The sequence below is a fragment of the Hoplias malabaricus genome, chromosome 5 (genome assembly GCF_029633855.1).
Source record: "Hoplias malabaricus isolate fHopMal1 chromosome 5, fHopMal1.hap1, whole genome shotgun sequence".
NCBI lineage: Eukaryota > Metazoa > Chordata > Actinopteri > Characiformes > Erythrinidae > Hoplias > Hoplias malabaricus.
The window spans coordinates 17,485,236-17,513,159 of NC_089804.1; the positions used below are offsets into that span (position 1 = coordinate 17,485,236).

The 27,924-nt window shown below is 37.5% G+C and overlaps 1 protein-coding gene across 1 annotated transcript; it reads left to right on the top strand.

Moving 5' to 3' along the window:
- On the top strand, nt 1-27,804 carry LOC136696890 (ankyrin repeat domain-containing protein SOWAHA). The gene is made up of 11 exons (XM_066671623.1): nt 1-283; nt 6,385-6,446; nt 7,041-7,280; nt 10,608-10,730; nt 13,672-13,728; nt 14,812-14,913; nt 20,421-20,435; nt 22,757-22,870; nt 24,249-24,321; nt 24,913-24,996; nt 25,826-27,804. The coding sequence occupies exons 1-11, from the start codon at nt 160-162 to the stop codon at nt 25,999-26,001; spliced, it is 1,170 nt and encodes a 389-aa protein (XP_066527720.1). The 5' UTR covers nt 1-159; the 3' UTR covers nt 26,002-27,804.
- The last annotated feature ends 120 nt before the right edge of the window (nt 27,805-27,924 follow it).

The following is a 27,924-nucleotide window of genomic DNA, read 5'->3' on the forward strand; positions in this document are numbered from 1 at the left end:
GTGAACTTGGACAAGCAGTGGACTTTTCATGCTTTCTCTAATTACCTGAATACGAGCTTAACAAAAGACGTTACAGTGAACTGAATACCCTTCTTATGTATTTATTGACAGTGTTTTACATTTTCTAGCGCATTCTCCCCATGTAGGCGCATGTAAGACATGGGGGAGCTGAGCGAGCCATCTCTGCTGGATTACATCTATTCCTCTGGAGGAAAAGTGAAAAATTCAGACTTGTTAAAAACGTACAAGCAGTTCATAAGCCATAGCGATTTGCAGCTACGCGGTGAGTAGCCTAACGCTCTGTCTTCAGTGTTTTATCCCCCGTTCGCTTTAACACGACGATGCTCATATATTTACCCTCAGCTTCTCTCTCTTGCTAGCTCGCCTCACCGTGAAACCGTTCTCAGCATTGTCTCCATGTTTCTGGTTTTAATATTCACTAATGTTCAGCCCACTGTTCTTTAACTTCACTTTAGTCTGTTTTTACTAACGGTTCAAGCGTCCGAGGAATACCTCTCAAATGAGTGGAGGCTAGCTTCTGCTTTACATTAAAGTCTGTGTAAACAGATGCAGTTACTTAAGGAATGGTGTGTAATGCTAAGTTCCATTGGGCTTCGTGTTGGACCCATTTTAAAACATTTTTGCCCTAAAAACCGCACACAATTTTCACTGAATATTCACTGACCGTTGACAGAAAATGAGTCCCAACTCGCCTTAGCAGCTTGTCCTGGTCACTTTATCCCCACGACCTGTAACATTTAAATATAGTGTATTTAGTTGCAGGTCCAGTTTTGACTGACTTCTCTTCTTAAATGATCATGTTTTTTCTGATGTGAGGAAAGAGCTCCACTTTTCCTCAGTTACGTTTCAGCCATTCACATTTACTCACTATTCTTTTGGCTTAATATTCGCTTCCGGACCGGACGTGGTCTGCTCAGATATCTCACCTTTGTAGTATAACTAGGGTTTTATTTTAGGAACACTTTGTGAAAAAGAGAAGAATGATGCCTAACTGATAGACGTGCTTAGCCACTGGTTCCCCTGCAGTTCTGTTAAGGACTAAGTTCTACATTGGTGTCTACATTTTTGTCGGTTTTGATGGTGTGACCTAATTGAAAAATAACAGATTTGTTTTGCATCGAGTTTAATGATGACTGGACCAGTAGGTAGTGTCCACAATTATGTTTAATGAGATCTTACAATAAATAGTGTTGGGAAGATACGTTTTTATAGGTTTTGGCAAAACAGTGACTTAATTTGGATATTTTTACCCCTTTTTGACCTGATCTTTCATTGTAGCCCTGTTTAGTTGTATATTTAATGTAATAGCTCTATAATATAATATACAGCTCTGCTCCTTTAGTGCTTGAATTCTGCTCTAAGAAAACCTTTGTAAACTGGTAATTATCTCATGTGTTTAATCAGGTTTGTTAGAGCAGAAAATAACCAAATTGTGCTGGACTCCAAAACGTCAGGGTCATAGTTGGCCACTCTCACAAATTTGGCCATATGGACTTGAGTGAAGTAGGTCAGATCATGAAAAATGTGTATTTAAACCACCTAACATGTAATTCAATTAATGCATGAACAAGCATGCCTTTAATATATGTTAACGGGCCAAAATATTTGATTATCCATAAAGATAAAGACTGTTTGCTCCAGATGCCTATGTACAGTTGTGCACAGAGGTTCTGAAAGCTGCTTACATCTGGCACCATCTGACACTGCTGTCCAATTATTTTAATTGTTTCCAAACCTTCCTGTATCTACTGGAATTGCACATGCTTCATGCCAGGATCATGTGGCAGTGAGACTAGATCCTAGAATGATTGCAGAGTCTAGATTTAGACTTGATGTTTGTTTTATGATCCAGTAGTGAAAAGAGTTTGGGCTGTTGCTATTTGCACTGTGGGAACATTCTGACATTTATGTCTAGGGTCGATATAAGGAGACTGAATACAGGCTAATGAACAGCCCTCAAAAATGTAAGCTGTGTGTTTATCTTGCCATCAGCAGCTCAGGAATTCTGCTTCCCCAGCTGGTTAAATTGTCACTTCCCTTTAGGTTTCCTGTTGTGGTGGATGCTATGTGCATGACTGTCCACCTCGCAGTATCTCTTTCCCCTGGCAGGAAACGGAAAGGGTTCAGATGTCCTGGGCATGTGCTCTTTTTAAACACTGGCCACTAAAGCTTGAAACACCAACAACCCAGAAGTGCCTTGGCACCACTGGTACAGCTTCATCATCTGAGCAACTGAGCTGTGGTTCTTTTTTTTTTGCTGTTTATTTAGTAAGTCATGGGCTTATTTTAGAGATTGTCGTCTGGACAACCATTCTGAGCAAACATTAGGTGTAAAGATTGGGTAATATACAGCTGATGTCAGTTTTTGTAATAGCTCATTACATTGTAGAAATAAAAATAGTGCACTTAATACCATTGTGGGCTGATACAAATTTGTATAGCACTGTATCTGAATATTATATTGCATTTAAGCTTGATAAAAAGATGTATTATTAAACTGACATATTCTATATGGACTGGGTTGTTGTGTTCTACTTAACCTTCCCATGACCCCTTATGCAGAATAGTACATGTTAACCACACAGAAACCACTGTTTAGTAAGAAGCCAAAGCTTGCATAAAAACGGGTGAAAATAATGTAGGCCAGTCTTTAAGCATGCCACATTAGTGATTCATATTGCAATTATTTTCTCCTAACATTTAATTTTGAAGCCCTTTTGTGGCTAATGAAACATGGCTACTATCATCTCCCACTGCTCAAGAGTGCCCAACGCATCTCTGTGCATTCTTTTGACTTAGGTCAGAGACAAGAGCCTAGAGACTTACCTTATTGTCTTAAAAAAACTTGGAGACACATACAATACATGAAGCACCCCGAGGGGTCAAAGTACTGTGTCATTTGTTTAGATGAGACTAACACTCTGAGTAACAATATTGGACTCAATTCTGATTTTTTAATGCATCATGAGGATTCAAACTGATTTTAATATTTGATAAGGGATACGCTAAATAATATCTATACTGCACTGGAATACAGAAAGTAAAATGAATGCACCGCCCTTTTAAATATTTGCCTTTGATAATAGTCCATCAAATGAACACTGTATAAAACATTATTAAAATCCATTTTAGTATTAGAAATTTGATGCTAGCTTTAGATACATTTGTGCCTTTAACTTAATTGTAACATTAGTGACCTAAGTTGACCACTTATTAATATAGACTGAAGTGCTTTAGGGATGCACGGCACAATGATATTGGACTGATATCAGCATTACAGACATTTTTTCTCATTTCATTGCAATTTATTCATTTGTGAATAAAAAATGGCAAAAATAAATGCTATGCTACATTCCTTGGCCATGCCGATTCAGGGAGACCTAGTGCCAATTTCTACCTTCAATAAATAGTTATGTATCACCAAAATCATAAGTAATATTTTTACGTAAGCTTCAAAATCACTGTGATGCTCCACTGAGCTGTGACAGGGAGAATAGAGCCTCTGTTGTTGTTAATCTGGGTTTATCACTGCAGAAACTGAACTATGTAACTTTTGGAGGAGGGTAGGACACCACACCCCTGCCTCATCACCTGCCTGCTGATTTCAGAACAGTGCTGTAAAAGTGTACATTACATTAAGTTACATTGTGTAACTGTAGGGGAAGCCCAAAAGCAAATATACCAAATCTTTCCTAGTGTTCCTTTAAAACATGCAGTTGTGTTCCCAAATATTTTGTGTACCAAATGGAGTTTTCTACAAATACACATTGGTGGCTGAAGCTCCAGCATTTGTGGCTGAAGACAAAAGAGTTAAAATTGTGCCGCTCTTGTCAAATTTGTTAAATGCAACAAATGTGTTTGTGGGTTTGTCAAAGTGACACAAGTACAGTGTCCAAGCAGCACAGGATGTTCCTGCACACATTTCACAGCATGTGAGTAGTCAGTACCACTACTAATATTAGCAGACATGGTGAGGGGAAAACTTGAATAAGGGTACAGACACAGTAAGTACCAATTAAACACTTTAAAATGAAGCCAAAGATATTATAGATATTGCGGAATCACTGCTGAAGAAATATCATGCTATGTAATATGTTGGAATATTCAAAGTACGGTTTAATAGGGTTAAGGCATTACTGAATCTAGCTGTTTTAATTTTTAAGTATAGCAGTAGTGTCATTTAATTGCGGTGGCTCAGAAATAACATTTAACAGTCTGTCATTTTCATAAGAACAAATGGAGAAACTCTGTCAAAAGAGTCACATCTAAATTTCACTCAACTTCATTTTGTTAACTTAAAGTGTGTTGGTAAGAATAGATCATTCATATGATTGAATTTATGTGTCAATAGCTCTTGCTGTATGCAGTTTGCAACTTGCGTTTTTAACACTTACCTAGGAGTAAATAATGCTCAAAAGCTGATAATACAGAATGTGTATGTACAAAATGTACAGCAAAATGACAATAACTCTTGACTTCTAAGGGGCCATTAAGGATGTGTTTATATTTGTAGTTTGGTTCCCTTGGTCCAGATTAGATATGAAATTATTACCGTGGTTAAAAATTTCCCTATGTTAGTAATACTGTTTTCATGTTAATTAAAAAAAAACCCTCATCATCAACCAGTTGGGCAGAGTCTCCCAGACACATCTTCACCAGCAGAGCGTGTAAAGTGGTATTGTTTTGTTCCAGGTTAAATATGGCATGGTGACAGTGCCAGAGTGTGATGCCCAATCTCACCTCACCTCAAATTTAGGAGAGGTGAAATAAGGATGGAGTGGTGAGATTGGGAAGCTCACTGAAGTGAGTGAAGACTGGCTTAACTGTTTATGCTCTTATTAAGACATGCAAGTGTCTCAGGCCAAAAAGAACACATTCTACCCAGAATTCATTACAAAAAATTACAAAATTTAATGGTGTAGTGCTCTGTCCTGTAATTATAACCGAGTTCTGTTTTTCCCTGCCTTAAATTGAGAATAAAGTTCTGAAATCCTTTCTTACCTTACCTTAAACATTCTGCCACAAAATATCAGCTCCACCTTAAATCGTTCAAGTGCTTTTACATTTGTACTGTGTTTTAAATAAACATGCCTCTTAAAAAGGGACCCCAGTTTCTTCACTGTAGCAAACTTATTTCCATGAAAATAATAAAATTGAGGTTTATACAGTTATGATGAATGATAACATGTTAAACTTTATACAATTGTTATCTTAAACTCACATGACATTTACAGTTTTACAGAAGGCAAAAAGAAAAAAAAACATTGTTCATTTAGGTATGTTTTTGTTTAAACTTAATTTAAATGTGTACATAGTGCTGCAAAGTTCTGTAGTTCAATATTAAATGTGGTGAAATTATTTAAGTTTTAACTTTTTCAACTTTTCAGCACATTTAAAATATACAGTGATTGAAACTGGTGATAATTTTGGCCATTATAATAATGACATACATTTTTCATGGGTAGTCCAGATAACAAAAAGAAGTTAATAAATTGTTTCATTTAATCCTGGTTTACTTTCATTCACACAGACAAATATATTATTACACCAAAATAAGTTGGGAATTGGCGACTTAATAGTGTCTGTAGGTGTGTGTGTTGCCCTGTGAAGGACGGGCGCCCCCTCCAGGGTGTATTCCCGCCTTGCGCCCAATGATTCCAGGTAGGTTCTGGACCCACCGCGACCCTGAATTGGATAAGCAGTTACAGATAATGAATGAATGAATGAATATAAGTTGGAGAAAAAAATAGATGACATATGACATATTTTTTGAGCCAGATGCCAGAACAGTGCCCCCTGTTGGGCTTAATACCCTTATCATTGGCATGTTTTACCAACTCGAAACACAGTAAGCGGTGGTAAAATGGAAATTCTACATTGCTATGGTTGTCCTATGCTCATTGTTTGTTTTCAGTGCACTCAGCATGTGTCTTTAGTGTGGCATCCTGTGACATCACGTCTTGTGTTTGTTTCATTTAGATGCCGTTGGTGCCTATTGTGTTCATACATGAAATGGACAGCACCAGAATTAATTAAGAAACAGACTAAGACCGACCTGCTTAGGCTGGACCCACTCTGCGTGTTTAGTGCACACTAGATTTAGAAAAGACATTTTTGCACTATCTCTAACAAACTGTACTTAAAGAGTACTCAAACCAGAGTTCTAACAGTATAGAGTATAAACACACCTTAATGGCTTTCTTTTCGATGTATCTCAGTGTGTACTTACAGTACGGGCAGTGCTCGTTTTTTTAGTATTTGTTTTTGATTTTGTGTTCTTTCTCCATGACCCTAGAGAGCAGTATTTTAAGGTTATGGGGAAAAATGTGCCTCTTACTCTGCCAACTTTGTGTCTATTTCCAGCCAAGTACAGAGAGGAGTTCAAGCTCATAATCGACAGGATAGCTGTGTGTAAATCAGAGAATGTGAGTAAGATCTTTTCTCTTCTACACTTCATTGTTTCACCAAAACACATTAGATCCATCAGCACCATGAGCACAGTGTTATTCTTGGATTATTACTGAGGTATGATAAGATTAAGACTTTGGAAGTCATTGTGAACCAATTCTGTTTCCCCTAAGGAGCTTATATTTGTCTCTGTGACTGGGAATGTGTGCTGGTAAACTGTTTATTTCCTCCTGATTAAGGAAGAAATCATTCCTAAATTGAGCTATTTGTTAAGCTTACTTTTCAGCAGTCAAGTTTTAAAAGCATGATTTCTCTCAAATTTTGGTCATTGGAAGTAGGCATAACCCCTTAAACCCTAATGGACCATATGTGTGTCTATATTTCAATGACATAACATATCTCTTAGTTGTTTAGTAGTTTTTAAAACTGGATTACTTATTACATAAAAATGCACTTTTCTAAATATCTCCTATTAGTTGTTTCAGTTATGTACAAAACTGTTCAATTGGTCCAGTGAACAACTTTGAGTTAAATCTGTACAGACATTTTTGGCTGGAATTTCTGTTTACATGGTTTTATAGGCTACTTTTTCTCCTATGTTTAAGTCTCAGGGGGAAAAGTATCTTATCCTGAAGAAGAAGTACCGGCAGCAGCTGCAGGAGCGTGATCGTGAAGCTAGAGCTCCCGCCAACACAGAAGAGAAGTGTAATAGCAGCTCACACACAGAGCTCCAGAGCTCAGCTTTAGACCAACAGCTAAGCCCCTGTCTCATGGAGAGCAAGAAACAGGTTTCATGGTTTGGACCCACCATTACCGTGACAGAAGCCCAAGAAGAAGAGCATACGGACGATGTAAGTATACTATATGTTGAGCTGTGCTGAGTGATTACTAGATATATGGATGTAATATCCACTACTGTGCAGCTCCTGAACCTCATAAGCTTTGTTGATTGCTTAAAATATACTCACACACTCATATGGAACAAATGCAAATATTGCATTTCAAATTCAAATTAGAATAACTTTTCTTCCTCTGCTTAGAAACAACCTTGATATCATTTGGATGTTTAGGATTTTGTAACAGTGTTACATGTAACAATACATGTAACAGTATTTTGTTACTTCTTTTACTAATGTAAATATAACAATTTAAATACGTACTTCAAATACGGCCATCAACATTCCCATTTTATAAGAATTATAAAATTAGGTAACACTAGGTATGACTTGGTATTGGCCCCCGCTACAGTTATTTTTACATCACTGTCCTGAAATCAAGGGGGAGTGGGAGTTGGTGATTTTCTACCTTCCTCCACAAGTTACATAGTACATTTTCTGCAGCGCTGAGCTCAAAATAGCATTGACAGAAACTCAAGGTCAGTGAGACATCACAATGATATTGAAGCTGTAATTTTAAGGTAAATATAACCTAGTGTTTCTTTAAATAAAGCTGAATAACCTCTATACACAAAGCCCCTTTACTGCATAGCTAACCATATGGCTATCTTCTACTATAATAGCAAGGCATAAATTTACCTCAGATGTTGAGATGTGGTTAGACAGACTAATCTGTAAGAATATCTCTTAGTTCTATGAATATTTAGGATTTTTTTTTCTGCAAATCATGATGGACGTTTACTATTTGTTTGCTAGGTGTAACATTATTAAATAAAAATGTATTCATAAAATAGCCACAATTTATAAATTCTGCAAGATAAGAGGAATTAAATATTGAAATGTTGACCCATATATTCTCAGAAAATCAGTCAAAAAAGCAACAAAACTAAATCTGTAATTTGACCACAGGTGCCTAATTATTCACGCACCTCTGCATATTGTCTGTAGCTCTTGATGAACATCGAGGCAGACTGCATTATTTGTGATTATATTCCCATGAGATTTAACAGAAACCTTTCCTCTTGTCATATTCATACTCTAATTGCTCATATTCCTTTTCTGGAGACGTTGTCAAGTACTTTCCAGTGAGGCATTGAGGCTTTATTTGTGCTTTCATTTGTAGGCACTAACCAGACTGCAAAGTTATGAAATTCAGACTGCTGCAATAGGACATTGCAAGAAGCAAATCATATCCTGTTTGGTCTGAGTATTCGTTCAGCCAGAGTTGAGGAGCAGGCAGAGATAAGAGAGCCTCTGTGTCTTAGATAGGCCTTTTACTGTTACTTTATCTTTTTTTTTTTTTTTTTTGTGGCAGGCAGCTGGGCAGATGTCAGGCCTGAGCTGTGGTTAGAGTTCAGCTGCAGACAAAGTGGTACAATTGTTGTTTATCCACATAAATAGCCCAGGCCAGCTTTCTTTGTCCAAGTCCTGGAGGGCACAATGCTACCGCTGTCCAGAAGCAAAAAACACAACCCGAGTGTTAATCATCTTTGTACCACATACGTCAATTACATTAAATACATACTTGTTTCTGTATGTGCGAGTGTGTGTCACCCTGTGAAGGACTGGCGCACCCCCAGGGTGTGCTCCAGGGTTTAATTTGTTCCTCATTGGCCAGGACCTCTACTGGACAACCACAGAGCTGGGAGCAAGGTGTTAGTCTATGTAATGCTTTTTCTGTGGTTCCTTAGAATATAGCAAATGAATTTACAGCAAGATTATCCAGAATTCCTCTTTTTTTACAAATGTCTGCTGACAGAAACCTGACAAAGCATATGTAAATAGACAATGACTGTCTATTTTTTACATTATATTTTGTTCACAGAATCCATTTTGATTGAAAATGTTTAAAAATACCTTATTCTCTGCAGTTAATAAGGTTGTAATATAACTTAGTACATGCTTAATCTTACAAATTAACAAGTCAAATGTTTGAATGCTAGTATATGTTTTTATTTTTCACATGGCTGGCTTTGAATATGCTGTTGTAGATTTTTGCTCTTTGCTGAGGACATGGCAAAAGCAGTGACCGTCATTTACCACAGTGTAAACAGTTATGCCGCATGCCCTACAGTCAGTTTCCTTTTGCAATGTTCAGCACTAGAGCTATTTTTATAGTCTGGGTGTAAATGAGAGTTACTGAATATGATCTGTAGCTTCAATAAGAAGCTTCATGAGCAGACAGGAGTTAATCAGTTTGAGGTATGTCCTGGTGTTGCTTACCTCAGTTCAGTAAGAGATTTGCAGTACTGGACATTTGTATTGTAAACAATGTTTGAACACCCCTGGTCGAATAACATGCAAGGGTATATGATTAACACGTCCACTGCACCTCAATACACACAACTGTTATGTTCAGTTTTAATGTGTAAATACCAGGGTGTTTTTTTATTATTGATTTTTCAGTTGAAAAAATAAACATGTTTACAGAGAACATACATGTGTACATTTATAACTCTAAATATTTAATTGAAATATGAAATTAACATATCGAAACTTTTATGTAAAATGTGGCATATTCAATGGTTGTGGCACATTTTATGTTATATTTTACTTTCTTCAGTAAAAGGAAGCAAATAAATAGCAAATGGGCTACTGTGCTTGCACACTCCTGTGGTTTCAGCAGTCACTGTGCTAATTTGCTAGTTATTTTTGTGCAATATTTGGACTTCCAACCAATTGTATATAGAGAACCACATACTAACAGTGCAGCATGCCAGTTCTGCAGAAAAAAATAATGTTAATTATCATGTACAGTTTTATAAAAATGTTTCTGTGGTTTGTCATTTATTTGTTTGTTTGTTGCACACTTTAGGGTTTCATACGAATCACATATGAACCTGTGAAAATTTTGTTTCAAGAGGTGTTAAAAATGTGTAGTTAATAAGTTGATTGTAGATTAGTTCTGCCATTGTTTTTCACTGTATATCTTTTTAGCTTGCTGTAGATAATGTGGTGCTGCAGGTAGTGTCGTTGTCAAACATCTGCAGGGTCTCTGTGTCCTGGGTGTTCTCCTTTTGCCTGGGTTTCCACCCAGACTCCCTGAATTTTTTAATATTATTTGTTAATTTTTATGAAGTAATTAACATCATAATCTTGATTGATTCTCTTCATAAAAAAAAATTAAAGTGGAAATGTTCATTCATTCATTCCTTGGGGGCACTAGTCCTTCACAGATCGATACACATTCAAGTAGCATTACTGTATACATTAACTTTTCACTCTTAAGATGTTGTGTGTAATTTATTTGATTTTTTGCTGATGGATTCTTTCTGTCGTCAGGAACAGAAGACAGACAGCTGTCCCTCACTATCTGTTCCTGTGGAGAACTCAGACCCTCCATCAGACGTGCGTTCCGAGACCACAGATGGTGAAGATGAGCTGGACAAAGACTCAGGGTCAAAGGTTGGATCTTGCTACACTGTTGTATTTAGTTTAAGACATTTTAGATTTATATCTAAAGATCTCTCTTAAAGTATGTTTGCTGCTCTTCTCTAAAGCTATTTAAGATTGGCCTGAGTTTGCAAACTGACACTGGTTAAAACCATCCATAATTCCAACACTGATGATGTGTTACTGTTCAGAACCACAAGATGGCGACAGGTTAATTAACTGTATTTAAGCCGGCAACGCTTGAGGCAGAGTGGCAGCATGAAAGGAGCTTTTATTTGCATGTGAAAAGGTCCCTCCATTTTTGTGTAAAACAGCAGCACGTTTCAACATATTAGAGAGAAAATAATCATCCGTGTTCTCAGGGTATTCAAATGTATATCAGTTTTGATGTAGACAGCCTACCGTGAAGCACTTTGTTCAGGACAAAAATATGCAGGGGAAAGTTTGGCCTTATATTGTCTACTGTACTGTAATTCTGTGTCCAGTACTGGTGGATAAAATCATAAAAATAGCATATATTTATGTCGTACCCTTTTGTAAGGATTTGTTACTAAGCCAAGGCTGCTAGAAATTCCACAAAAAAAAAATGAAAGTGGCATAATAAAATAATAAAGCACAAAGTCTCGCTAAACTAATGGACAAAATAAATCATAACGCCATGAAAGCACACAAGTAAGTAAATAAGCAGTAATATTTCTAATTTTGTTACAAATAATGGAAAATACAATAACATGAAATCATATGTAGCCTCATTTAAAACTGCAAATGTTGCCAAATGTTAAAACCATGTAATATTTTGAATAATGCTGAAATGCTGGGAATCTCTTTGTAAGGCATTTATAAAAGTTAAGTTTATGCACAAAAATCATGAATTTAAATATCCTTTTTATAAAGTAATCCTTTTTAACAATTAATTTTCATTTAGAACCACAGTGAAAACATGACATCACACTTGAACTACTAATTGTATGTTAAACTTAAAATTGAATTGATGGAAGTCTGTATTCATCAGTACCTTTGAGCTGGTCAGCTTTGTTGTGTAGTCCAAATAGCTCCGTAACTGATCCAAGGAACTAACCAACCAAATTTCTCTCACCTGTGAATCTAAAACGACTATAGAGGGAAAATTCCGAGTATTATCGAAAAGGAGATCCAGATAATCTGGGAAAAGACACCTCAGCTCTGTTTTCCTTTTTGAGAAAAGGAAATAGACACAAACGGAGAATATTTACCATAGAGCACCAAAACTAAACAGTCAGAATATGGTCAACTTCTCAGACTGAACCCTTCATGTGTTGCTAGGGAGCGAGGAAAATGCACTGTATATTCAATATCACAACAATATTATTAGGTTAGGGTTATTTTACAACATTTTAATGAAATTGATCTTACAAAGCTTTATGTAAACTATTAATCTTGAACAATAGGGATAAAGATTTTAGCACATAAAATGTACAAAACATTCCTGAACATATCTTAATTCTTTCATTCCATGGATACTGTTGTCTTTAGCAAGCCCAGCACTTGTCACTTGTTTCAGCTGCATTATACAAAACTTTAAAAAAAGAATTTCAGTTTTGAAATTATTCAGAGACATATGAAATTGAAAAGGAGCATCTCACAGATGTCTACCATTACTGTCATCACACTTCCTTCTTTCCTCACCTGAGTGCTCTTTCCTAGAACTGAAACGGAGCTGACAATTTAGTCATAAGAATTCAGCACATGGACCACTGAATGCAATGTCAAGCCATCACTTTAATTTAAAAGTTTTCTTTTCCTTCAGGGATGATGTGCTGAGTTTCCAGGGCAGTGCTAGTCTTCTGTTTGATTTAAAGTGAGAAAAGTCTGATCCAGTGAAGTAGTAGAAGGGATCAAACACTGACATTTATAATTTAATATGCATATGTTTTTTCCATTTCATACTTATTCTTGTTTCCAGTGGAAAAGGTGCGTGGCCGGCTGCCTGTTTAAGAGTGGTTTAAATGCAGCACAGCTCACAGTGTGAAGGGGGCCACTTTGGACGTTTAGCACGGCCTACATGAAAGTGAATGTGTGTTTGTCTGCTGTCTGTCTGGCTGCAGCCCCCTTGCCCTGAGAACAATTAGCAATCAAGTGTTCAGCTAAAATTAGCAAAGTGCTCCATTTTCTTCTCTCACTTATCCCACTGACTGACACTTTGGTGAGTCTACATACAGCAAAATTGTCCCTTGTGGTGTGTGCCTCTTGTAAAACCAAGTTTGAGAAAACAATGAAACACACAACTGGGGCAATTTTGCTTTCAGCGGAGCAAATTGCTCATTGCTGATCGGGATCGGACTGCGCTGCTGGCCTTTTCTCTTGTGAAGAGGGCAGAAAGAGTACTCGTCTGTCCTCTGTTCTCTCTCTCTTGGCTGAGAGCAGCTCTTAGTTCTAATCTGCTGTGAATTAAAGAAGTAGTTCTTCAAAAAACAGAACAACTGTCCTACATATTGTTCATACATAACACTGTCTAAAACCTACCTTTGTTCTCTTTTAACACTAGTGTTTATTTATGTAACTATGTATGTAAGTATATTAATGAAATTTCACCACAATTCTGCACATAAGAGCATGTAAATTTAAACAGAAGGCCTGTCTTGTCTGTTTACGGTAATAGGCATTTTCATGTTTCCTGTTTCTGGTGTGTATTGATGTCTGTCGTCTGTTTGCTTTGCTCAAAACCAAGGTGTCTCTCATCTCATCTGCTTGATTAAGCACTGTGACAGTGGTGGAATTTCCTTCAGTCAAACAGCTACTACAAAGAAGGAAGACTCTCACAGTTCTGACACATACACACTAACTTTGTTTACTGGAGAGGATTCAGTTTCATTTTCAGAGTTAATCAAGGTTCCTGTAGATAATGACAGATGTTACCCTGTGATGTTAAAAGGTACTTATCAACTCTGTCCCCCCCGCCCTTCTGTTTTTCCAGTCAGAATCGGAGCAGGATGAAGAATGTACGGGTAGTGTGGGCTCTGCTTCTGTGGCTGTAAGTTTCCATCAATTTTGGGGGAATATTTTCCTTTTCTTTTCTTACCCATCATTAACAGCACTTCAAGGAGCATTGCATTATACAGGTCGGAAAAAGATTATACTTGTTGGATCTAGTGAATGTCTTGAAGCACCCAAAACTCCTCAATAACTCTGCGGTCTTTCAGGAGCGGTACAGTGCATAATTAAACAAAAGCCGTTTGATAGTGTCATGATTTAATTGATAGTGTCATGATTTCATCTTTCATTCTTCTGCAGTATTGGTCTGTTGTAACTTTGCCTTAATTTAGTGTCACTAGAAGGCCCAAACACCTCTTACAGGGCGTGCACACTGAAAGCGACAAAAGCGGCACGGCAACCGGAAGTCATTCATTTTCAATGAGAGTCAGTGACACCGGGCGTCATTGAGATCTGCTTAACTTTATGCAAATGAGCAGTGATGCATGGCGGCAACTACCAGTCAGAAAGCAATCTTCACGTTCCCTCAGAACTGTTCTACTCACTTTGGTGCCTAGTTAAGCAGAGATACTTTTTTGATAAATTACATTATGCCCAAATTACAGTTGACATTTGTGTCAAAAATAATGTTCCATTATTTTTACATAAACAAAATAAACATAGCTGTAGGTTTTTTAAATGAGGTTCTGACAAACGATAAAGTCTTGTCAAGATTGTGATCATTTTGTGAATAAATAAAGTCTGGTTGCTGTACTTTGGGTGGGGGGGGGCTGCCTCTCTCGCGTTGGTGGACAAACCCACCAGTGACACATCCATCGCCTGCTGCACGGACGACGCTGAGCGATTTTACCACTTTTGTTAAATAAAATTGACTACAAGTAGATCAAGGATTAGTTTCTGTTTCAAAACATGTATAAAGTATACATTAAATCAAATATATTTTCATTTTAAATGTACAATCATTGGATCATTTGGATATGGAAAATAAACTTTGATTCAGTTAATTACAAAATTTTGAAGAGTAGTGTATATTCAGTACATAATACGCAATGATGTATACCTGTCTCTATAACTGGGGTGTATAATGTGTTTATATCTGTCCACTTGGTGTTTCCTGCTGTAGCTGGATCCAATAGAAAAGGAGTGGATTTATTCTGCAGCCTGCGGCAGACTGACCCACCTCACTGAGTTGCTCAAGCAAGACGCCTCACTGGTCAACAAAAAGGTACCTTTTAAAATCTCAGTGTTAAGAACAGAATGCACTTCAACTCCTAATGAAATAACACATATTTAGAATTCACCACTAAATATGATTTTAAAGTAAATAAATAAAACACTTATAGCACAATAACGTCTCTCCTCTCCTTGAATTATTTTTTCATGTTGCCACCAAACCAGGATTTCACTTCAGTAAGTACTGACTGGCATTTCAAATCTCACAGTTTAACTTTTTCATTTTTTTGGACCATTTCTGTTCAACAGTTCTTCAAGAAATGTAAAGAGTAGCTAGCATTTAAAACAAAGCATGCATGCCTAATTAAATGTGAGTGAGCCAGTTAATAAATGAATTACAGTGAGTTACAAGCCTGTTCCATGAGGTAGTTTACATGTAGCTACAATGTTTTGATTGCAGAGGATGTGATTCATATTTGCCTTTAATTTAAATTAATGTGTGACCTGTTTATACAACTGTGTTGGGTAATTGTATATCTTCCTTTTTATTTTTATTTCACTCTGCTCTCTAACCATGGCCTTCACCTTCAAGGGGGTGAGTAAACATAACTGTACTTCTTGTTTACTGAATAAGAAATTACTTGTTTTATACCTTTATGAACTATGATCATAGGCTTCCATTCTGATCCAAATGCACTTTAACACTGGGGAATATTTGTAATTTTTCCTTAGAAGGACTTTGATTACCAAAACAATTACTTGTTCGCGGTGATTTCTCACAAACTTTCTTACACTGCGCAGTTCCCTCTCCTCTTCCCCAGGTGCTGTGCAAAGGAAAGGAGAAATGATCTGTCCTCAGCTTGCATTTCAAAGGCCTGCTATCAAAAGGATTATGAAAGATAGCTTTTTAGCTCCTGCAACCCTCAAACAAGCTCAAATCCTTTTTATTTGTGATCCCCCCCCTGCATAAGAGCTTTAGCCTAGTGTTTGTTGTCCCTCCCTGGCCCAGAGAGTTCTCACACCGTTGCTGCTTGGACCACCTTCTAAGAGCCACTAAGCCTTTCTCCCTTCCCCACCCAGACAAGATACAACAGTGACCATTGAAGTACAGGGGAGATTAGGTGTGACCTCAAAGACTTCAACCACTTAAAGATAATCTGAAAGTAATAGAGCAGGCCAGGATTAATTGGGGAACAATCACAAGCATGTCCCCGGGAAGGTGGTGAGTCTGACCCTTGGGCAGCTTTGATGCCCCCCCCTCCCTTTCCACTGCCTGCCAGGGTAAGGTTGCATGCCAAGCTGGTGAAATCACTCAGAGAGCCGACTCCTAGCACTAAGCTGGCATAGAGCTGGGCATTAAGATTCACACTAGTGTGATGAATAATTAAGAACAGAAGCCTGATAATGTGATGCTCATTATGAAGATAACACATTAATCACACAATCCCAGATGAGCTGGGACTATAAATCTGCCATTAGTAGCATTTTTCATAACATTAAATTAATTTATCCCACTTCAGTGTGTAGCACCAGAGCTTTCAGCAAGCTACTGTGTTTTCCATAACAATATAAAATACGCTCAAGGCTTCTTTTCCTGTTGGATGCACTTTGTATTTCTTGTGTTGTTCAGTCAAATCAGTGCATAATAGATGTGTGAAGTATGTGTTTTCTGACACAATCTTATCAAAAACCTCTGACTTAATGCAAATAACATAACAGCATTCAGAAACCTCATTTTTATCAGAAAAAGAAGATCCAATTTCAGAAATAGCTGCTTTAACTTTAAATGTAAATCAGGTATGAGCAAAATCTGATGAATGTTTTTGTAAAATATCTTTTACATAAATGTCAAACATTAGGAGTGGCATAGACATAAACTTCAGCCATTTTTTTAATGACGACCTTTTCTGTTGCTGTCATAAAAAAAAAAAAAAAACATGTATGGTCACAGAAAATAATTGATGGACATTTGTATAATGACTACATTTATATGGAAACCAGACCAATGACAATGTCTTTTTATGGACAAATTTAAGGCAGGCCAAGTTGACCCAGTGATGAACATCTTGGCACTGGGAATGAAACGAAAATATATTGCTCACTTCTGTCTGGATTAGTCTGGTTGTATTTTTATTTCATCCTCATAGTATGAGCCATTAGGAGTCCCTGTAAGAGGGAATGTTGAAAAAAGAATTGACCTAATTATATCAGAAACAACATGATTTCTTGCATTCTTTACTAGTATGTGTTACCTGTAAAACAAGTAAGTAACAATTAAAGCAAATAAGTGATTAATTAAATAGAACAACTCAGCTATGACCCAGCTTTAAGTTGGCACCTTTCCACACTTCGTCGGCCAAAGCCCATTAAAAAGCGCCTGGATGGCAGAGGAATCAGCCGGCAAGGGTCAACAGTTGCTTAAAGTGGTTGCCTGAGTGTTTGTCAGCTTTTCCAAGTGGAGAGGGATGCTCATTTTTTGGCTGGGGGCTTCTTGGCTAACTCTGGTCTTCTTCCTCTTTGGCTTTGGCTTAAGTCCTTGATGCACTTTAAGCAGTTAAGCATCGCCTTGAGCCTCTTGGTAAAGAAAGTAGCATCGCAGCCGAGGATAGTAACCTGACACAAGCGTTATCTCTGTTTTCCTTTCGCACATTTGAAGCTCCTAGGGGGGAGCTGAAGGGATTCCAGCTGCGCCTCTTGTGGTGCGACCTGAAAATAAACAGCTGCGATCCCAGATGTAGTGTAAACATTCTTTGCCTTTGAGCATTGCTAGCTGGACAGCTTCAGATCTGTCTGTCAGCAAGTGGAAGACAGATCATGAGTGAATGAAAAGCCACCTGTACCTTTCCCTTATGCCTACACAGTGGATTGTTTGCTAATTGTTATCACAAGTTGTCTTTTCAGTGCTGATATTGGAGAAGACAGTATGCGAAATATGTGAAAGACCTCTGTAAACAGTCAGGTTGTGAGCATTTTGACCCATCACAGATTCCAGTGCAAATTTAGAGAGGTTTTATTCAGTCATGAGATGCATGTAATCCAACAAACTTGCTAATATTTAAGTCTCATAGACTGAGGATCATTTTGTAATTATTTAGTTGTTTGAGTGTTCAAGACTTTTCACCATGTGAAAATGAGACAATGAATACATTATGAACTTATCTTACAATATATGGACATTTCCTCAATAATATTTGCTGACCTCAGTTTTGCAGTTTTCCATTGTGTTTATTTCTATAAAAATTACCATCAATATTTTAGCCAGTTGGGCTGTTCTGTTCTTTGTCTAGATAGTGGGACTGTTGCGTCAGTTAGTTTGCAATCAGTGGTTTTGTTTTAGGTTTTATTTATATTTTACAATTCCAATAATGCGCCTCCTTCAGGGTGTGTTTCCGCCTTGCTCCCAGTGATTCTGGGTAGGCTCTGGACCCATCGCGACCAGGAACTGGATAAGCAGTCTCAGACCATTAATGAATGAATGAATTCCAATGATTGAATATTCTTAACTACATTTTTGCTGAAAGTTTGCAGTTTAAAATGCTTTAATTGCATTATTATGCGCTATTATATTATCGTATCAGAGTCATAAAATGAACTTAAAATGCCAAACTCATTTATCGCAATTATATCTGGGACAATATATCAACCACAAAAAAACAAAAAAGGCTATTGTGACATGCTTACTATGTAGTCAAAGGTATTATCAGATTGATATTATCAGACTGATATTTTCACCAGAATGAGTATTGCATTTATTGGGTTATTGGATATTTGGAAAAAAACTGTGTTTTGAGAAACTGTAATACTGGTGCAATACAACAACAGTATTTTTCACCCTTAAACAAAAATGGTGGATACAAAATTACCTTAGAGATGTATTGATTAATAAATCCAAGGCAATAACAATGTGTAGTAATATGTAACAATATGATAAAATTTCCTGCCCTTATACCTCTTTTTGTCTTTTTTGCATACGCGGTATAATGCACCGGGACAATCCCTGTTGTTTTGGACAATTCTTCCTTCCTCCAGTTTGTAAGTATATCATTTCCCCATCTTCTTCCCTTTAAAAGATGTCGTGAATATGTGTGGCACAACAACCCTTTGTGTCCCTTGTTAAGATTCCCCTGGAACAGGACATGGAGGTGGTATTTTACTTAGTGTGGCTAGGGGGCACCCCACAGGGCAGGGACAGGAACTTGAGCAACGAGGACAGGAGACGCCACATCCTGTTGGCCATCGTCCATCACGGCTGCCCTCGTGAGACCTGTCGGTCTGTCACTCAGGCACTACGCCGACCAATCTGTCTCAAGGCTGTGACAGCCAGGACAATAGCCCCGTAGATAGAAGAGCCAGACTCCATTTATCACAATCTGTCTAAAGGGCTGGGCCCTGGACACACCTACAGGAGGACAGGGGGCCGAAAACTGCTGCAGGAGACATACAGTGGAGGAGAGTTGAGGAGATGCAGTAATACCAGATGGTTTAGTAATGTTCCTCAGCTCCTCATATACTGTGATACATGTTTAAAAATAAATTACATATGCTACATAAAAACAGGAAATTATAAAATAATAAATTTATCTAATATTAAGGATGGAAACATAAGTTAAATACTGAATGCTAAATTAAAAACCATTTATTTTGCTGAGTGAAAAAAGTCAAATAATGAAAGAAATATTCAAAATAGCCAATAAAGTGCAAATAAGTGTTTTTTATAAGACATTCCTGAGTTAATTATGTTTTCACTTGAATAAGTAATAGGGTCAAATGTGTGGAAAAAACAAATCCAAGATTTTTAAATAAATTATTAAAAGATGCAGAGAATGGGCAACCTGGCAACCTGGTTGACCACCAGAACTCTCAGCCTCAGATAAACAGTAAATCAATTTTTAGACCATGTGAAACGGGAGAAAATTGAGCTCCACTTGAACTTCCAAGCATTTTCTGTCAGTCTGTCCTCTGTGAAAATGACAATCCACCACTGTGGGTCTGAAAGGACACAGAGCTTTTAGGAAGCCCTTACTGAGAAAAGGAAACAGATTGAGACAGTGAGCCTGAGATCTTCTGAGATGTGGAGTATGGCTTTATGGAGTGATGAGGCTAAGTTTGTAGTTGGGAGTACTTGGATTGTGAGAAGCACAAAATTCAGCCAAATTTCTAAGACTTTGGTATGGAAAAATATCTCTACAGAAAGCTCACCTCCCTAAAAGAATGTTCCCTCTAATGATATAAACAAAGAAAGTAGACACATTACACACTGGAAAAAAATGTTTGCAAAGCCAGAGTGCCTTTGGCTTTCTTTAAAAGGCATCACAAATTTTATTCAAGATTTATTTTTTCATTTCAACCACTTTTGTAAGGGAAATAAACATATTACTGCATTTTTTCAAATTCTTAAGGGTTTGCTGTGTAAACCTGGCTAATCCCTGTACATGTGAAGCTGCCAGGGAGTGTGTGTGTACAAGTGTATGCATGCCTGCTTTCTAAATACGCTTGTGTGTGCTGTACACACTCTAAGTTTGCTGGTTTAGCCTGAGGCGCATGTTTTCAGAGCATCAGGATTTTGCAGAGTTTGTTCAGAGAGCCCTCCCTTTTTGTCCATGCTTGTGAACATCGTTCATTATTGAAGCTTCAGCTTGTGTGTGTGTGTGTGTGTGTGTGGCTGCCCTGTGTCCTCTTGATGGACTTGTCAGTGGGTTGATGCCTGGGTGGGTCCTCCATCACAGGGTCATACCAACATCATCAATCTTCCGCCGGGTGACAGGTCCCAGCTTCCCCCGCAGTGGGCACACAGGTTTGTTGTTTTGTAATTAGGCCGCCATTAGATGGCAGGAAACCGTCCCCTCCACATGCACAGCTGGGCCCCTCTACTGACAGCCAATAGGAACCCAAGTCCTCCACCACTCTCTGCCATTGTGGAAGCCAGAAGGGCCATGTTAAATTTGAGTGGGGAGCACAGAGGCTAGAAAGAGTGCGCTTTGAATAACTCTTGTATTACAGCTTGTGTCATGTGGCCTGGGCTTGTGTGATACGCAGGAAGTCTTGTTAGGATTAGATCAATGTGGTGGTCTCCAAGTTTAACCACAGAAGACCAGTCTGGCCTTTTACAGTCTTAGTTATGTTTCCATTGATTCAGCCCATCCATAACACACCTGAACTAAGTGTGAAGTCTGTGGATTGGAATGAAGGATATTAGTTTGCAGTTTGCCTCTTTTCCTGTATGGACAACTTTTAAACTGCTGGGAAGGTTTAACACTAAATGTTGGAACACTCATCAGCCCATCACAAAACTACTTGACTCCAGAGAATGAAGTTCCACTGCTCCTCAAACCTTTGCTGAGGACTTCATTTCTAGCCAACACTTGGCATTGGGCTTGTTAACTTTTAGTTCATGTCCAGCATCTCCTTTTGATTTATGGATTTCTATTTATGCTTTTCATAGAACTGCCTGTGTGCATTATAAAGTAACTGAATACCTACAAACTTTTGGACACACTAACTGAACATATCATTGAGCACTTAATACTAATTCTAACTAGTATTTGAGTATGTAGCATGTAGTATACTCACAAGTATCAAAGTATACTTAAAAGTCCACATAGTGCACTTAGAACCAGTGGATTTTTTGAATGGTAAATATAAACATTGTTGTTCCAAAAATCAAATGGGAAACAGAAATGGGAAAGCTTCTCATGTCTGGAATATTCTGGCTCTGTCTGAAATATTCCCCTACTCCGTACATAGTGCACTTCCCAGATGTGATAATAATACTACTACTACACACAGTGCACTAAATGTTAGAGGGATGTGAAGCTTATATTGAATATAAATGGTTATATTATCTGACATACATGCAGTATTTTAGTTATTCTATAACCTACATTGTGCACTACGCAGTGTGGAGGGAGATATTCGAGTTTCAGCCTTTAAAAAATGGCAGACAGCATAGAAGTTTGTATGAAGCTTGGTATGATTTATGCTCTCATAGCAACATTTCATCATGGCATGTTAGTAAGTAATGATGTAGTATGCTGCTGAACTCACTTGTAAGGTTAGTTCATAGCACATTGTGTATTATTGTGTACTATATAATTGGGATGCAGTCATAGTTTATCTTAGCGATACATCTGAAACCTTGTTCTTTTATGGATTAACCTATTGATCAAACATATTCAACTTCAAGCATCAGGTGTAAAATAATTTTTGAGTCGATTCATCTGCCATAGGCTGATATTTTTTGAAGGCAATATTTGCAGTAAATTATATGACTCCTCTATTGTTATTCATCTCTATTTTTAACACAATATAGAGTCAAAATTGAGAATTGTCCACCACCCGGAAATACCCAAAGAAAAGTGCCTCTCTGGTTACAAACTGACCATTGATGAAGTGCTAGGAGTGTTAACACACTGGGCTTTGCAGATGTACTACAGTAACGAATGGCGCATTGGCAATAGAGCTGGACAATTTGGAGCTGAATGTAGTGCCAGATTGTTAAGCTGTGGTTGTCATGTACACATCATTGTTTTATTGCCTCTGATTCGTCGTCATTTATAATGTCTAAATGTCCCTCTTTAAAACTTGATAAGACATTGTTATTGATAATGTCGGTGGTAATAATTAAAATTTGCCGCTGTTGTAAAAATTGCACTCTTTCATCTTATTGCCTTTCCAATATAAAAATGATTAACTTTTCAAAACTAATTCTCAATGTATGCAAAATTTAAAAAAAAAACTTGTTTAAAATTGTTTGATATTTTTGTAAGTAAAACACATGTACATATTTTCTACAGAATAAAAAAAAAATTAAAAAGTGAATAATGCCGCAACCTTTTTATGTTTGTGTAAAGTTGAGCATGTCTTGGAAAAATAAATGTTGTGCTTTCTCTCTATAGACGGCTCTACACTGGGCTGCTAAACATGGTAAAGAGGACATGGCTGTAGCTATGGCTGACGCTGGAGCTGATGTCAACACCAAAGCTGTAAGTGACATTATTCTCGGTCAGGGAGTGGTGAGTTGGCCGTGAATAGTACAACATGATTTGTAGCATGTTTTACTGTCCAAAGAAAACCATGTATTCATCTTTTCCCTGATTTTAGTTTTTCTACACTTTGAGCACATAAGTTTTACAATGTGTACAATATTTAATGATAGATGGACCAACAGAAATGCTCCAAAATGACTTGTTTGGAATACAATTGCTTTACACTGACTTGCATGTTAAGAAAATTTGACCTTCTTTAAAGATACCATTTTGGGGTAAAATTTATTCTGAAAGTGAATTTTATCTTATAATTTTTTTTCTTTGTTTAGAAAACATTTATATTGCTGTTTACATAATCCTGACTTTAAATACATATATAATCATTATTAAGAAGCTAATTTTTTTTTTTTTTTTTTTTTTTTCCAGCATGTAAGTAAGGCCTTGATTCACCCTATACTCACATGGAAAATGCCGCAGTACTGTAGATGACGTGTTTTTGTCACGTGCCTGCCCTGTTGCCAGAAGGTCGTAAGTTTGAAGTCAGTGCTGCTGACATAACTGCTCTGAAAGAAACTGTGCATACTCCAGCTGTACAAATGAACGCAGGCACTGTTTCAGAGCTCATGTTCATAAATCAAACTGTGTCATGTTAACCGCTTCCCTTAAACAATGTCCTCATGTATTCCAATAGCAGGCCTCTGAGAGGAGCAATTGCACTGAATTACTAAGCAATTACCATCCTGTCGTTAGGGTTTGTTGCTGTAACCTTCGGTTAATTTGTGTCCTCTCAATATGGCCTTCTCTTTTTTCTCTCCAATCTCTCTATGCTTTGCACCTTTTCCTGACTCTGTATTTGGATGGATCTCTGACATGGCGCTCATATCAGGGAGTAAGTGCTAGTATGCCTTGTTGCCTTGCTGTAATCCCCAAGTACCTAGGAACTCCTCTCTATTGTTCAAACTTTTATATGACATTTTATGTCATATGTTAAATACAAATAAATTAGTGTGTGTATGTGTGTAACTCTAAACTGTATCTTTTATGTATATTCAGTGTTTTAGATGTTAAAGAATTTTTAAGAATGAATAGTAATTTCCTGTTAATGTATCTGTACTTTTTTTTTTCTTTTAATCACCACTTTTGAAATGAATTAATCTAGTTCTTCATCCTCTGTGTTACTGTGTTTCTCAGTCTCAGTTTTTTTCAATGCAGCCAGAGTTGATTTAATCCAATCAAATATATTTATTGTTTTTGAGATGTAATTACTGAAATATAAAGTTGAAAAAAGAATCTATGGAGTTTTGAAAAAACTGTGGGATTATATCTCATTCTTCTTCATTATTTTTTAGCTTTTAGGCAAGACTTGTTTTTCTGAAATAAACCTCCCTTTTGCATTTTTCAGGGATACACACCTTTACACATTGCTGCGCTGCATGGCCATCACCATATCCTTGATTTACTCATCACTAATTACGGTAAGCATCCTCTGACAGAATTCTCTGCCGCAAATAGTTTAAAAACTTGATAGAAGAAGAAAGGTCTGTAAATGTCAAACAGTTTTTTTTTTTTATTTACAGTGTTACTGACACACTGGCAATAAATCCTGGTGTTTTTTTTATATTATTGTTATATAAATACAGGGGTTCCTCGACTTATGACGTTGATCTATTCCTACGTTGCGTCGTAAACCGTTTTTCGGAACATGCGTACGTACTGTATGTAAATAACATACTGTAAGCATTTATCCTATCCTAACACCTATCCTAACACAGTAATCATCAAAAAACACCTCGGTCCCGAGCCGCGTAACCGTGTATTCTTCCGCCGCACACACCAAACACGAAGTTCGCATTATGATGTTTGCAATGCAATACCACTTAAGGTGAAACAAGGCTTTGTACAGTAAATGGGAGATGTGTCGTAAACACAAAACATCATAACTCGTGACTGACGTAACCCGATGACCTCCTGTATTAGCCTAAAAAGCTCCTTTTAATGTAGTGTCTTTTATGGTATAATCAGTGTAGCTATGCACTAAAATTAAGTAACTCTGTTTTGCCTGCCAGGAGCCAAGGAAAACATAAGAGACAACAGCGGCCACTTAGCGTCCTATTACCTACACAAGATGGTAGAAGACAACAGTAAACTGAGTGAGTAGTCTTACTTTTTTGTTCTTTCCAAAATGTTTTCATTTGATGATAGTCATGTTATAATAAAGTGTAACTAAAATGACTGCTCACATGACGATACAACAACTTAAACCCAATAAGAAAGTTATCTCCAGGAATGAATTAACAAAATGTAGCCAGGTAAAAATAATTTAACATTACTTTGATGATGACATATGATTTTTGCAATACTTTGATTATTTTTACATATCAGAATTTTTTTCCAATTAGATTAAAACTAGTAAATATTAGCAAATAAATTAAATTAATTTTAACAATGGGAGGCATGGTGGTGCAGCAGGTAGTGTCGCAGTCACATGGCTCCAGGAACCTGGAGGTTGTGGGTTAAAGTCCCGTTCCAGGTGACTGTCTGTGAGGCGTTTTGTGTGTTTTCCATGTGTCTGCATGGGTTTCCTCCAAGTGCTCGGGTTTCCTCTCAGAGTTCAAAAGCACACATTGGTAGGTGGATTGGTGACTCAAAAAGTGCCTATAGGTGTGTGTGTGTGTGTGTGTGTGTGTGTGTGTGTGTGTGTTCCTGCCTTGCGCTCCGGACCCACCGCGACCCTGAACTGGATAAGCTGTTAAAGACAATGAATGACTTTTAACAATACTTTGGCTTTTGTTCTTAAGCTTAAAAGACACATTCATAAGCCTTTCATGGTGACTGACATAGAGCTACACTTACATCTACAACACCTACACAAACATCTACTGTTTTAATAGCATATGTTTTTGTGGCTTGAGTTTAAACAACATATGTCTGTGTGACTGTGTGCTGATTTTAAGCTGTTTCTTTTCTAATGTGATGCAGCTGAGTTTCACAGCCCGGCCCAGGTGAACGAGCGGCGTAACAGGAAGCTAACTTCCCTCTTTCAGTCCCGGAAGAAGTGGGGCTCTGCAGAGGATCTGGCACCCGTCCCAGAGGAGAGGACAGCATCCCACCAGCTCATGATCCCTGCCTTCAGACCCAGGAAGTTCTCTCGCTAAACCGATTTCTCTGGTACACAATCAACTAAGTGCAACAGTGTATTTAAACCAGGAGCAGTGTTCTTTCAGCATTGTAATGTTGATCAGCTCTACATCCTTATTCACTGATTTTTAATATGTAAGTTCTTGTTTATTTTTTGTTTTTGTTTTAGATATATCAGAAGTAATACACACACACACATGCATAAATTCACTGTGTCCAAAATGTTTAAAAACACAGCTTCTTATAAGTGATTTCTGCCTGTACATTCTCTATAACCGCACCTGAGTCTAAGATCATTATATGCAATGCTAAGTTCAGGTATGGAAGGGTGCAGATCCACCCTCTAGCACTGGGCTGGCTATAGAGTGGTGGAACTGTATATTTTAGTGATTAAGCTCCATGCATCATGAGTACCTGCCATCAGTACAGGTTTATGTGGCTGAATGCTATCAAATGTTTTCCATTTTCCAATACCTAGCTTCTAGTCTTCCCAGAAGAGAAGCTATCACAGCAGCAGAAGGGGACAAAGTACCTATTAAAACACCTCAGTTCAGAAGAAATGCTGGGCAAGTGTGTGTCTACAAACTGACATTTAATTTAATGAATTGTCAGTAACAGTCTCTCAAGCAGACAGACCAACTGTTAGGTTTTGCAAAGCCGATGGACTTTAACTATACCTCTAAAATATTTTCATGCAGAGCAGCATTATTAAAACTTCACTATTCTCCTCTTATGTTGACCCAGTATTTTTGTCTGCTCAGTATAAATATGAAACCCGAAGTTAATTATCATATGAAATGGTATAAACAGTGTTTAAAGGAAGGTTTTCTTGCTTTATCTATTCTCTCAGAGATTTCTTTAAAGAAATGTATGGAAATGTAGGGAAAGACTGACTATGGAAGTCATGCTGCTACAGAGATTTTAATGTTTCTTAGGCTTACAGGAGCACATTTTGAATTCCCTGTGTCTTTTATTTCTATTATTTTACATTTATAATCCTTTTATTATCCCAACTTTCTTTCTAACTAAGTCATTACCAATTCTGCCTGGGAGCTAGCTAGGGCTCCCCCTGTCACACACAGTACACCATGCCAGGAGGATGAAGGCTAGCACATGCTAACTCTGGGATATGTGAAGACATCTACTGCCCTTGTTTAATTTGGCACTAACACAACGCTACTGGACAGCTGAACACCTTAGAAAAGAACGCAAACTGCCCAGACCATTCACATCAGCCAAAAGATGCCCGTGTCCCAGTGAGGGGGCCAGCCCACCCAAAAAGCCCAGGGCCAGATGTGCTGTCCGACAGCTAAGGCATCATCAGGGATCCAACTGACAATCTCTCAATGACAGGTTCATAACTTAGGTTACTGAACCAAACATTTGCCTTGTCTAATAGAGTGCCAATTATTTTAACTTAACTTGTAGCTCACTCATTCACTCACGCACTCACTCACTCTCACACCTTTATGAAATGCCCCACAAGGGATGTTATTCAGTGCTTCAAATCAGTGACACTGTGTGTTGTTCTTACGTTTTGCAGTATTTCTTGTTTTGGTGTCCACAATGTACATTTGTTTTCAGAATTTATTTTTTTCTACTTTGTGTTAAAATGAAGAATTATATCTGATATTTTCATTAAGTGTTGCTTATTTTTGCTATAATTTGTATTTTAAAAGGAAGATGCTGAGGAGGACTGTTGATATGTGCCTTATGCTGGAGATTGTTTATTTTTCTGCTCTTATCCCTCATGGTGTAGGGGTTAACAATGTTATGGTGCCTGTTTTTGCATACTGTGTGTTTCAGTGTGGAGAAAAATAAATAACTTGTTTTATTCATGTTACTTGTGGACTTATTTCAGATCTTCAGCTACCATGCTGTAATTGTTTATCATTTTCATATTCATCTTCAGCCAACTTCTACATCACAAACTTTGTTGT

Excerpts from the sequence above, each read along its gene's own strand:
- LOC136696890 (XM_066671623.1), top strand. The coding sequence starts at position 160 with ATGGGGGAGCTGAGCGAGCCATCTCTGCTGGATTACATCTATTCCTCT. Across the intron at positions 7,281-10,607 it reads AAGAAGAGCATACGGACGAT|GAACAGAAGACAGACAGCTG; the intron begins GTAAGTATACTA and ends TTCTGTCGTCAG. Across the intron at positions 13,729-14,811 it reads TGGGCTCTGCTTCTGTGGCT|CTGGATCCAATAGAAAAGGA; the intron begins GTAAGTTTCCAT and ends TTCCTGCTGTAG.